At 38.4% G+C, this 11560-nt stretch overlaps 3 protein-coding genes across 5 annotated transcripts; 2 read left to right on the top strand and 1 right to left on the bottom strand.

Moving 5' to 3' along the window:
* Positions 1 to 45: 45 nt before the first annotated feature.
* LOC100633259 (ubiquitin carboxyl-terminal hydrolase 28-like) lies at positions 46 to 6909 on the bottom strand. 3 transcript variants are annotated; one of them, XM_011406020.2, is made up of 20 exons: positions 6807 to 6909; positions 6554 to 6740; positions 6010 to 6123; positions 5781 to 5901; positions 5062 to 5218; positions 4901 to 4978; positions 4726 to 4824; positions 4548 to 4666; positions 4001 to 4175; positions 3808 to 3935; positions 3628 to 3723; positions 3320 to 3543; positions 2368 to 2979; positions 1998 to 2278; positions 1596 to 1819; positions 1379 to 1454; positions 1231 to 1310; positions 1048 to 1174; positions 435 to 624; positions 46 to 331 (listed from the first exon to the last, which is right to left on the bottom strand). In XM_011406020.2, exons 1-20 carry the CDS (start codon positions 6843 to 6845, stop codon positions 168 to 170), a joined length of 3291 nt encoding a protein of 1096 aa, XP_011404322.2. In that variant the 5' UTR covers positions 6846 to 6909; the 3' UTR covers positions 46 to 167. The 3 variants fall into 3 exon arrangements, with proteins under 3 accessions (XP_011404322.2, XP_019852971.1, XP_019852972.1); XM_019997412.1 differs by having other exon boundaries at positions 3320 to 3474; XM_019997413.1 differs by lacking the exons at positions 46 to 331; positions 435 to 624; positions 1048 to 1174 and having other exon boundaries at positions 1652 to 1819.
* A 44-nt stretch (positions 6910 to 6953) lies between these two features.
* Positions 6954 to 10604, top strand: LOC105312970 (F-box/kelch-repeat protein At1g51550-like). The gene is made up of 9 exons (XM_019997416.1): positions 6954 to 7235; positions 7326 to 7451; positions 7574 to 7804; positions 8469 to 8598; positions 8735 to 8921; positions 9092 to 9530; positions 9587 to 9720; positions 9790 to 9922; positions 10325 to 10604. Exons 1-6 carry the CDS (start codon positions 6983 to 6985, stop codon positions 9266 to 9268), a joined length of 1104 nt encoding a protein of 367 aa, XP_019852975.1. The 5' UTR covers positions 6954 to 6982; the 3' UTR covers positions 9269 to 9530; positions 9587 to 9720; positions 9790 to 9922; positions 10325 to 10604.
* LOC109582593 (cytochrome b561 and DOMON domain-containing protein At3g61750-like) lies at positions 9429 to 10483 on the top strand. The gene is made up of 4 exons (XM_019997397.1): positions 9429 to 9530; positions 9587 to 9720; positions 9790 to 9922; positions 10325 to 10483. The coding sequence occupies exons 1-4, from the start codon at positions 9429 to 9431 to the stop codon at positions 10481 to 10483; spliced, it is 528 nt and encodes a 175-aa protein (XP_019852956.1).
* Positions 10605 to 11560: the final 956 nt, after the last annotated feature.

Here is an 11560-nt window from a genome sequence, read left to right as displayed (position 1 = left end):
AACCACTCCACCTTTTATTACTACAGTGTACAATGTATCCTTTCATTTTACTATACAAGACTATAGCTGTGCTTAAAAGTATACAAAAATCACAGCTGGAGAGAGAGGTAACTTGCAACAATTAAAAAAAATACACCTCTCTTCATTATAACTCATTGATATTCTATTCACAATAAAATTTCGCTAGTCAGTGTCTTGTAGGCAGTGGTATATTGTGCAGCGAGTCTCTGGGTGTCAAAGTTCGATGGGGCCTGAGGTATCTTGATGTTCGGAGCCTTTGAATAGTCCTCGACTATCTTCATTAGCAAATCTGCTAGCTTGTCGGAATCATCTAAATAATTATAGAAAGAAAAGAGAACATAAAGTTCATAAAGTAATAGATATAGCAATGGGTAATGATGTCCTAATTTTAACGACATTCCCTTAGGTAGTACCTTCAGTTAGTGAGCTCTGATCTAAGCACTGGCACCACTCCTCTCTCACTTTCTCTAAAATGGAGTCATCTCCAGGGAATGGATGGAGAGAGAAGGCCTTGAGCCCAGGGACAATGTAATCATTGCCAATGACTATACTGGAGGAGACTTCACCACTGGTAAATGCAACTGTGCCTATTTCACTTACCATCTATAATAGAACAATAAAGATAGTCAAGATCAAAACAATCATAGTTTAGTTATATAGTTATAATCTTTAATACACAGGTGTGTAATAGCAAGAGTACATAATACCTAAAGTCCAAGTTTTTAAAAGCTAAGGGCCAGATAATGTTGCCACATGGTTGATCACGTGGTATGGTAAGTATACTGGAGTATGCGGATTGTGACTTTGAGCAAATACGCCCTCATGCAGCAGTCTTCTATAGGGCCGTTCGATACTCTCTTTATATTATGTACTCTTGGTAATAGTAATGATCTGGAATTGGCTCAAACTTCATATTACTTACATGTATTTATCACATTCACAACACCATAATAAAGATTTGAGGCATTTGGAGTCAATTACATATAAGTATATTATACTAAGAAGGAACAAAGGAATTATACTTACAAGGAGTGCCTTACACCTGAATCTACCTAACAGCTGTTGATCTAGCGAATATTTGTCACCAGCTTGTGCACTGATTGAAGAATTTAAATAAAAACAATTTATAATGTGAGCCAGTGACAGACACCAACTGGAGATAAGGGGAGATATATTAAAATACCATTTCTTATTATTATAATTATATACCTGTTCCTTTTTGCTTCGTTTACTGACTGGATAAAATGATAACAGCAGGAACAAAACCGACTGTACAATAATCTTACATCCTGTACACACAGAGAGAGACACACATTATGGTAACTAACAGTGGATGTAGATACACTCTCTCCCTCACTTGTAGTTCTTGATATATCTGAGGGTCTTTGCATATCTCCACAAAATACTTACGAGCTATTAGAGACATATTGAGACTGTAGAGAAGATGAGTGAAGAGAGAGAGAGAGAAAAGAAATTGAGATGATAAAAATGTTACACAAACACACAAGATAAAGCTATTTTTATACCCTATATGCATTAGATCTACAGTCTAGCTTTTTCTCAAAGAGACTCACTCATTCTCTCTCTTCAGATCTTGTATGACATGCTCATATAGTATAGCCTGTCTAACTTTTTCACTGGTCTGGCAGGCATGAGCATAATGGAAGTCAGTGAGTAAGCGTGACTCTATGATGGTCCCTGGTACATCCTGAATGAACATTTGGAGCTTGTCACTCAAACGCATTGAGAGTTGATTCAAGAGTGCTGGATCAACTGGAGGTAGGTTATCCAAATCAATCTGGGGGGGGGGAGAGAGAGAGAGAGAGAGAGAGAGAGAGAGAGAGAGAGAGAGAGAGAGAGAGAGAGAGAGAGAGAGAGAGAGAGAGAGAGAATGAATGTGAGAGTGAGAGAACAAATTGTGGAAGTGACATTATGTACAAACAAAGAGAGAGAGAAAGAGAGGAGGAAAAAATTACTTGCATATCTTCTAAATTGGAGGGGCTGCCTGCTCTAGCTCTCTTAGCATCAGAAGCAAGAGCCATCATGTCATGTCCTCCATTGGTTGATGCTCCTGGATCTTCCTCTCCTTTAGGATACTCAAACCGAACAGCTTTAGCCGGTTTAATGAGCTCCTTCCCTTCCGATGAAGTCTTTAATTGCTGGAGCTGGACCTTGAGATCATAAGCTTTAAGCTCCCTCTCAAACGCCAAATTATGATATGCAATGTACCTCTGGAGACCCAGCGAGAGGAGATGAACTAAAATTTAAAAAATAAAAATCAAAGCAACCCATGCTTGATACAAAATGCATGCAGGTTTGTATCATCTATCATATGGTCCATAGTACCTTCTTCTCTCCAAGTCTTGGCAGCTTCTGAGTTCACATAGAGCAGACAGTAAGCACTGGTGTTAGTCCCGGGCCCGTTAGAATTGCAAGCACTCTCTCCTCCTCTTCCTCCAAAAGACTCTCTCTTCACCTCCTCCCAGTCAACAGTAGTAACACTCACATCGTTATACTTGAGCCATATCTCCTCTTCATCCTCTTTTGATCCCTCCTCTCTCTTTACTTCAGGAGGTGCTACAGACGCCGGGCCTGATGACGGCTCGCAAGACGATAAAGGTGAGCTAAACGTTTCTACGTCAGTATCCCCACCGGTTGTAGTCACTTCCATGTCTTCGTGACCCTCTCCCTCCTCTCTCTTTTCCTCACTGCTACTCTTATCCACTCCTTCTTCTTCTGTCTGCTCGTCGTCAAGATAAGATGCTTGTATGCCCATTTCTCTCGTGGCCTTCCTCTTCTTTGTTTTCTTTTTCCTCACGTACGCCCAGTAGTGCCCCCGTGATGCTTGTCCTTGATGGACAAGGACAGAGTGGAGGTGATAGGAGGTCCTGTTCATTGATGGATCGGAATAAACTGCATCAAGTGACTCCCTGGTGGCAGAGAGACTGCTCTTAAGCTCTGGAGAGAGAGAGAGGGAGAGGGAGAGAGAGAGAGAAAGGGAGAGGGAGAGAGAGAGAGAGAGAGGGAGAGAGAGAGAGAGAGGGAGGGAGAGGGTTAGGAAGACAGAAGGAATGCAAAGCAAAAGTAAAGCCTTTGATGAAACCAACCAATAAACACTATCACAATAAATACCAGTGAAAATAAACCAATTATTAACAAATACCAGTATTAAATATTGACCGAGTCCATGTAGCATTTGCTACAAAGGCTCTGGAAAATCAAATCCTATTCTTGAGTTTTGGCATTTTAATTTAAAATGCCCAATACAATCTAGTCTCATCTTAATCTCTTCTCTTACCAGATATTTCAGTGTCCATCTCAGATCTCCATTGCTCGAGCCACTTCCTTACAAACTCCACCTCCTCCTTGCTCCCTGATCTTGGAGAGGGTCTTCCTTCCTCTTGAACATTAGGGGAGGCTCCTTCGGCTCCGAGGACACCCTCTAGTCTCGAACTGGTAAAATCAAACACAATAGAAAGGACATCATTAATGGGAACTTTCTTTCCATTATAATCAGTATAACTGAAGGAAGGAGAGAGAGAGAGAGAGTGAAGGGGAATATATAAAGGTGTAGAAACACAAGAGAAAAGAAGAACTGATACACACCTCTTTAGTGTCTCTTCTATTTTTCTCATTTTTTGTCTGAGAAGGCCCATCTCTTTCCTAAGGAGTCTAGTCTGACTTGCATTACTGTGAAGATATCTATAGAGACAGCGAAAGATAAGGAGTGGACAAGAAAGATGAAATAATTTAAGAATATGAATGCTCTAGTTATTTTGTGGTTACCTGTCAAGATAGAGTGTTTTATCAAAGGAGAGTGAATCGTGAATCTTCTCTGCTTGACCAGTTAGTTGATTATACTTGAATCTCGAGAGCTCCAGGACTAGCACTGGAGGCAGATGAGTAAACCACGTCTATAAAAAAATAATAACAATTTAAAGAATAGCATGTACAATGTAACTGAGAGACAATATCTCACTTCTTGCTCCATCTCAGTGTTCACAGTGGCAGCCTCCAGGCTGTCGTGTAGGTGGGCGTGGCCTTCAATCTGAACAGGAAACGCTCCAAACTGAGAACGATTGACAAAGGAAGTTTCGTTGATTTTTCCTTCAGTGACACATTCACCAGTAAACAACTCGATAATAGGATTGTTCCTTTAGAAGAAAGAGAAAGAGAGATTAATGTAACAAGGATTTTATTGTTTAATTATTACACCAATGGCTGGGATGAGCACACAAAAATTCTTAGTGGCATCTTTTAGTAAGGAAAAAATGATGGTCAGATCTTTAAAATTTTATAAAAAAATTAATTTTGATCGGAATCAGCTCAAACTTTCTACGCAACATTAGAACATGTATATGCATCAGAAAAAATTATAAAAATGAAGAATTCTCTCCTAGCCATTTTTGACGAAATACCATAGCCCACGGTCTTTGATCAAATTTTAAAGCAACTTTTAAACTTTGCTGACAGGAAGCTACATACATGCACGCCAAAATCCTGTGGGAAAACCCTGACTTAATTACTTTGTTTTGTCTTGATAGTTAAATGCGTCTTCGATCCATTCCAAGAGCTTGTGCTTAAATTCACTCACATCTTGCTGCATATGATTGCCACCAAGTGTCTGGAATGAAGCGTTAAGAAGCTACAAAGGAATAAAGAGAGAAGGATAAGTGTACTCTAAAAATTATTTAAGAACATTACATCAATGGCCTGTTTAGGATCAATGTATCTCTGGTGACTTTCTAATAAAAGAGCAAAGAGTTTTTGCAGTTCCAAAACAAATAAAACACAATGAGGTAACTATATAATGAAAGAGAATGGGAAAGAGAGGAGAGAGTAAAGGGCAACTTTAGTTTATTAATTTCTAAGCTCTTACGTCCTCTTCAGTTTGATCTGATGTTTTAAAATTAAAATGAAGTATCGAATCTCTGAAGGCAGGAATATTGAATAATGACTAAATAATAAAACAAAAATAATTAAAAGTATTAGGGATCTATTGCTACATAAAATTGACAAGTACATTTATACATGTAGTACCTGTATGACGGCAGAGAACCAACATGTATTTCCGATATTTTTGAGTCCAAGAGGAAACCCTTCTATCTTCTTCCTCTCGTGAGGATTAAGCGGATCAACAAACCTTGAGACAGGACCATACTCGGTATGAGTGTCCGCAATACTGGCCTCAAGAGCTCTACAATAATAATAATAACAACAACAACAACAACAACAACAACAACAACAATAATAATAAATATACAAAAAGCTACATGTAAGTAGCACAAAGTAGATGAGAAAACTTTGTAAGTAGTTCGTAGGTAGTTATTTTACTTCACTACTCTTTATTACTCTTTGTTGCGTTACGCCCAGGAAGTACTGCGATACCGCCCAGTCACATGTTCTGTAGCAGCAAGTGCTCACTTGCTCTAGAGACCCTCAAAGAACTTGAGGATGCTTCTCTTGGCTGGCTGTGCTCTCCAAGTTCATCTCTACTGCTGCTCTCTGCTTTTAGAAACCCGTTTAGGACTGTCTTCCCTCCATTCTATAGTTAAGCTACTGACCACGTGTGTTACTACTACTGGTGGATTTGCGCATGCACAAATAAGTCCCTAGCAACGAACTACCTACGCAAAAGTAAGAGTAACCGGGCAGTAGCTACTTGGCCTTTTTTGTACTGTACTGTACATTATACACATAAATAATATTGAAGCTCTTTTTTGATTTTCACTCTCTCTCTCTTTCTTTCTTTCTCTTACTTGCTCAGCTCTTGGTCTTCAAGTGAGATCCCTCCACCTTGATGCTGCATGTCTTGTAAACTAAGAGCAAGGGCTTTCTGTAAATCATCATCTTGTGACTCCTGAGTGAGATCAATTGGATCTAATGAAGAAAGAGTAAAAGAAAGAAAGAGAAAGAAAAAAACATAAAACATAATACGTATGCATTCAGTATGCTCAGACTACAGTGATAAAGATTATTAATAATTACTGGTATTAGTAGAGCCAGTGGGTTGATCAGAATCAGCCATTCCTCCTCCTCCTCCGGCAGGTGCTGCCATTGGATTATTAGCACACGTTGCGACCAGACCTTGTGACGTATCACCTTATAAAAAAAAGAAAAAAAGAAAGGACACTATATATAGTAATATATAATAAGGATAGCTGCATGAATACTATACTAAGCTACATGTATATACAAAAATCACATACGACCCTAGAGAGACTAATGATTTATTTTAAGCATAGCGTACTACATTTTAACACCTCATTTGACTATGCCGGTCGTTTTTGCTATGACTATTTTCAGGTGTTTACACTAATCCAGCAGCTGCGTTTTTATTAGAATTTATCATTTGTTTATAGAAGTATCCGTTTTGGTATTCGTTTTTCTTTTGTTTTGATTTGATATGCATTTTCTTGTGTTTTAGTGTAAACGAGACCCTTATCTGACTATAAAAATATATCCGCTATAATTTAAAACGCAGTTGTGTAAACCAGGCCTAAATGATTGGTTATTTTCTAAACAAGCGTACCACTAGTACTTTCAGAAGAATGAGGACTCTTGGCTATAGCCTCTTCCAATGAGACTCTTCCGTTCTCCTGTAGGCTAGACAGTCCTACCACAGCATCACTGAGGCTGTTCTTGTAGTACTGGTACGAGTTCTCAGCCTCAGTTGATGTGATGCCAAAGATCTCTTGGAGTTGCATGATATCTTGTTTCTAGAGGAGGAGAGGAAGAGAAGGGCAGAAGGAAGAGTTTAATGATATTTTCTCTCTTTTCCTTACAGCTTTATCAGACATGACCTCAGCCTTAGTGCTAGTCATCTTGGAAGTGACACAGGTGCCTTCTCAACGTGCAGCCATTTAAAATTTAATATTACTTTGTTCTGTGCTCACTATTTATATAATACGGTAGTTTATGAATATGGGCGTGTCACCGTCTTTGCAACTGTTTATAAAACATGTCTGCTGTTTGTCTTTTTACTTCTTTATACTATAGGCGGCAATTTCCCAACAATCACAAGATGCATTCGCTTCCTCTTTCCTTCTTCTTCATACTCTTTCTTGCTGCGAGCTGTAAAGCATTCTACTGGAGCGAGGTAGTCCCAGATAGCAGCAGCACTATCAAACCACCAGGAAGAGCTTATGCTGGTCTGGCTTGGAATGCAACAGACCTCTACCTCTTTGGAGGGAAAGCAGAAACAGGAGCACTAAGTAAGCAAAAGACAACAGCGTGCATACATTAACTAAACGTCCTGCACCAGGGAACAATAGTTAAAATTCATCATGTTTTCTTAATGATAGGTGACACTTGGTATTACTCGTTCTTCATGCAAAGATGGACTCCCTTGTCATCACTTCAGATTAAACCCAGTGCTAGGTATGGCTTTGTTTCAGGACGGATAGGAAACTACTGGTACATAACACACGGTAAGATAATCCTTAGTTATTATTATTGCTAATAATATTATTATCATCATTATTATTATTATCTAGAGTAAATACTCTTGTTATTATTCTGTGTATGTATAATGTTTTGCATTTGTTTGCAGGCTATTCTGAAAGTGACGGTGTATTCGATGACACTTGGGCTTTTCACTTTCCATCAAAGTCCTGGAGCAGAGTGAACATTAGCGGAGAGACTCCAACCGGTAGATACTTTGGAGCTGGTGGGATTGGAGGGTCTGGGAGTCAGTTATGGATGAGTATGGGAGTCAATGGAGTCGGTAGGAAGATGAGTGACACTTGGACATTGACTATAAATTCCTCTTCACCATTGGAAGGTACAATGTAGCTCTAATTATTGAGATTGTGTGTGTGTATGTGAATATGTTACCTAAAAACTACAGTAGGTTTGTATGTAACTCCATGTAGTACAATAGTTTTATAGAGCTCACCATAAGACTAAATTTGGTGGTTTTTGTTAAAGTATTAATGGATGTTTGTTTTGTTAGTGTTGTATACTTTGTATGTTTTTTATTATAAATGTCTGTGAGGTCCCAAGAGACACACTGAGAGTCTAAACTAAAAACCTTCCACACACCTCAGCTCTCAGTGTGGGGCTATGTGTTGGATTAGGTTTCAAAACCAGACCCCACCTCCTGCAACTATTGAGTATATAAGTAGATTTTTATTCTTGATGATAGCCTTTAGTTCTTTTTTAACGTGACACAGATAGTTAAGGCATCCTTATAATGCTAGTTCTAGTCTCAGCAATGTTACACTTACATGCACAAGCACTCATATAATGTACGTTAGATATAGTGTGTCCCTGTACAATATCGATACTTGTTTATTTACTGCTGTGTAACTGTGCAACTTGTCACCTAAAGAATTAGAAATATCCCAACAAAGTTTATTGTATTGTGTCTCATTCATCATACAGAGGCTTTACTAGCATATTTAATATTTATTTTATTGTATTTATTTATTTATTTATTAACGTAGGTGTTTGGAAGAAAGTCTCAGAAGGTGTTGGTATCAATCAGTACAATCCAGCACTGCCTCATGCCCGGAGTCTAGCCAGTGGATTACCACTAGGAAATAACAAGTTTATAATAAGTGGAGGATGTGCCAAGTAAGAGAGAGAGAGAGAGAGAGAGGACACTACAATTATGAATGTCATTGTTAACGGGATCATGTTACAATGTTTTGCTAGAGGCTGCTGCAGCCATGGGGGGTATGTTTATTCATATCTTCTTTCCTTTCTTTAGTGGTGGCCAAGTTGGTGGTCCCTGCCCACTAGACGACTCGTGGGTCTATAGTGACAACAAGTGGTCTCAGTTGAAATCCTGCTCCGCCCCATCTCACTCGGCTTCATTTGTACCACTCAATTCGCAGTCGACTGACGTGGGGATACTGTATGGTGGGAGTCAGGCTGGCCCTAGAGCAGTCTCACAGGTAGTGACATAATAAATAATAATAATAATAAATAATAAAGGGCTCTCCTTTTACTGTTTATAATGGTATTGCATTTATTTGTTTGTATAATAATAATAATAATAATAATAATAATAATAATAATAATAATAATAATATTTAATTATTACCAATTATTACCATTGTTCTAGGTCATATCTGGTAGCAAGTTGAATCCATCCTATCTGTCTATTTTCAACATTTCCTCGATGCAGTGGAGTAGGATAGAGGTTGATGCTGCTCTAGGGGTTCCTGCATTACGTAGTGCTACACAGATGGCTCCAGCTGCTAATGGAGTCTACATGTTTGGAGGAATTGATGAAAAGTGAGTCCCAGTAATCCAATGAAACAGTTTTTATCTCAGTCTACTCATTCTCCAGCGGTAATTATCTTAATGACATTTGGTTATTGGAGAGAAGGTCGGTCAATGTGACAACTGTACCTTGTCAAACGACTTATTTTACTTTTCTACATCTTCATGGTATCTTCATGTACATTGCTTGGGGTCTCATGTTACCGTTTGGTGCTCTATTGGGCCGTTACTATCAGTGGAGCTGCAAGAAATGGTTTGTAGCTCACGTTGTACTCCAGGTGAGGAGAGAGAGAGAAAGAAACAAAGTGACAACTCTTATTATAAAACTTTATAGGTTTTAGGTACACTCTTCACTTTCATTGGATTCGTATTAGTATTCATGGTCAGTTCCCAGCCATCGTTCCCCCATGGCGTGATTGGTATTGTATTGATGTTCTCAATCAGTCAACAGTTCCTCACTGGATTTATGTGAGTGACACGTGTGTCCCTGCAACACCTACTTTATAATCACTTTCTTTTCTCTTTATTTTCATTTAGTCGTCCATGGCATTGCAAGAAGTCAAAGGGACAATTTCAAAATGCTGACAGCTTTAGGTACAAATGGAAACAGTGTTGGAGGATATATCATCAAGTCAGTGGTCTCATCTCAATAATGCTGGGATTCGTGCAGGTAGGTTGCCTAGTCTACACCAATGCATAATGTATGTATATCAGGGTTTTCCACAAGATTTTGACATCGTGCTCAGCCTTGTCAGTGAATGTTAAAGTTGCTTGAAATCTGGCCAAGGACCCTGTATTATAGTACAGGGTCATGAGCCAAATTTCATCAAAAATGGCCAGGAAAGAATTCCCCATTTTTATAATTTTTTTCTGATGCATATATATGTTTTTATGTTGCGTAGCAAGTTTGAGCACATTCCGGATTTTTTAAGGATTTTTTTAAGTTGCTCAAAAATCAGGCCAAAACACACTGTACTACAGTACAGGGTCATTGGCCAAATTTCATCAAATTAATTCATTAATAATAATTTAATTATCATGTCCTGGTAATTAACTTTGTTTTTTTCTGTAGATAACGCTGGGAGTGCTCTTGATCAATGGTCCTTCCTCTGTGTGGATCATTTGGTCTCTCTTGCTCTCAATGTGGCTCCTTGTATTCTTAGGCCACGAGATTGCTCACTTCTCTTGCTCCAAGCTATCCACAAAACACTCAAAGATTCAAAATAACTAACTAAAAAAAGACGCTTTGTATCTGCTAATTTTAACTCCAATCACTTTTGTCATTTATTCATTCACTTATATTGTATGCAGTTATATTTTGCTTATGATAATTTTCCTATGCTTTTATGAAATATCTAAGCCAGCATTGCGTCAGTGTGTTTAGTCTTTACTGTCAAAATGTTTATGTTTGATTATGTAATTTACAAAGAACAAGAATGTAGAGGAGTGAAGGATATTTATAGCTCACTACCTATTAGACATGTTAATTAATGCTTCCTTTTTGAAAAGCATCTCTTTTACTATCAAGAGGCTTGATAATGGCAGCACAAGCAGGGGATTCATGTGAAATAATAGTCAATGATGAAGCAGTTGCTCATGACTATGAGAATGTGACTCTGCAAGTGACAGTGAAACCAGTTAATGTCCCCAGCCCAATGGCTAGTTTAATTGGGGTACCATTTGGACCAGCAAGAGCAAGTAAGCTGTCAGTTAAAAAATTGATAATAAATCATCTATTTAAAAAAGAACTGCCAGATCTGTCCCCCAATCATCTCCTAGCAGTTTTCATTGATTGTGGGATCACAGCTGGTGATGCCTATGCTTTGGGTGTCCTCCTTGACCTACCAAGAGAAAGTCTTCTAAGCTCAAGAGTTGATAGTGTGACTAGTCACCCATCAAGCTTGTATGCCATGGAGATTGTTGGAAAATGGAGAGACAAGTATCCTATGTCACTTGATGATGCACATGAGGAGTTGGCTAATCAACTCAGAAAATTAGACCTTAATTTTGCTGTACCAATGCTACGTGGTGAGGAAAGAAAAACAATAGTTGGTAAGTATATACTTATAATGTGAAATGTGTGTGTCAAGACATTGGTTTTTGTTTTTATTTAGATCTCTCAAAGGTTATAAATTTTTTATCTGACGGAACGAAAAACTTTACAACGAGCCAAGCATTTGCTTTTGGGAGACACATGAACTTCAGCGATGATGAGATTAAAGAGATAGAAGAAAACATGATGAAACCTGTGAGTGGGATGAATCTAGTCCTTGAAATATTTCAGAAAGTCAATCGAAGAAACACTGCT

This window comes from Amphimedon queenslandica, unplaced genomic scaffold (genome assembly GCF_000090795.2).
Source record: "Amphimedon queenslandica unplaced genomic scaffold, v1.1 AMPQUscaffold_13373, whole genome shotgun sequence".
Classification (NCBI taxonomy): domain Eukaryota; kingdom Metazoa; phylum Porifera; class Demospongiae; order Haplosclerida; family Niphatidae; genus Amphimedon; species Amphimedon queenslandica.
This window is presented reverse-complemented; position numbering and strand designations above follow the sequence as displayed.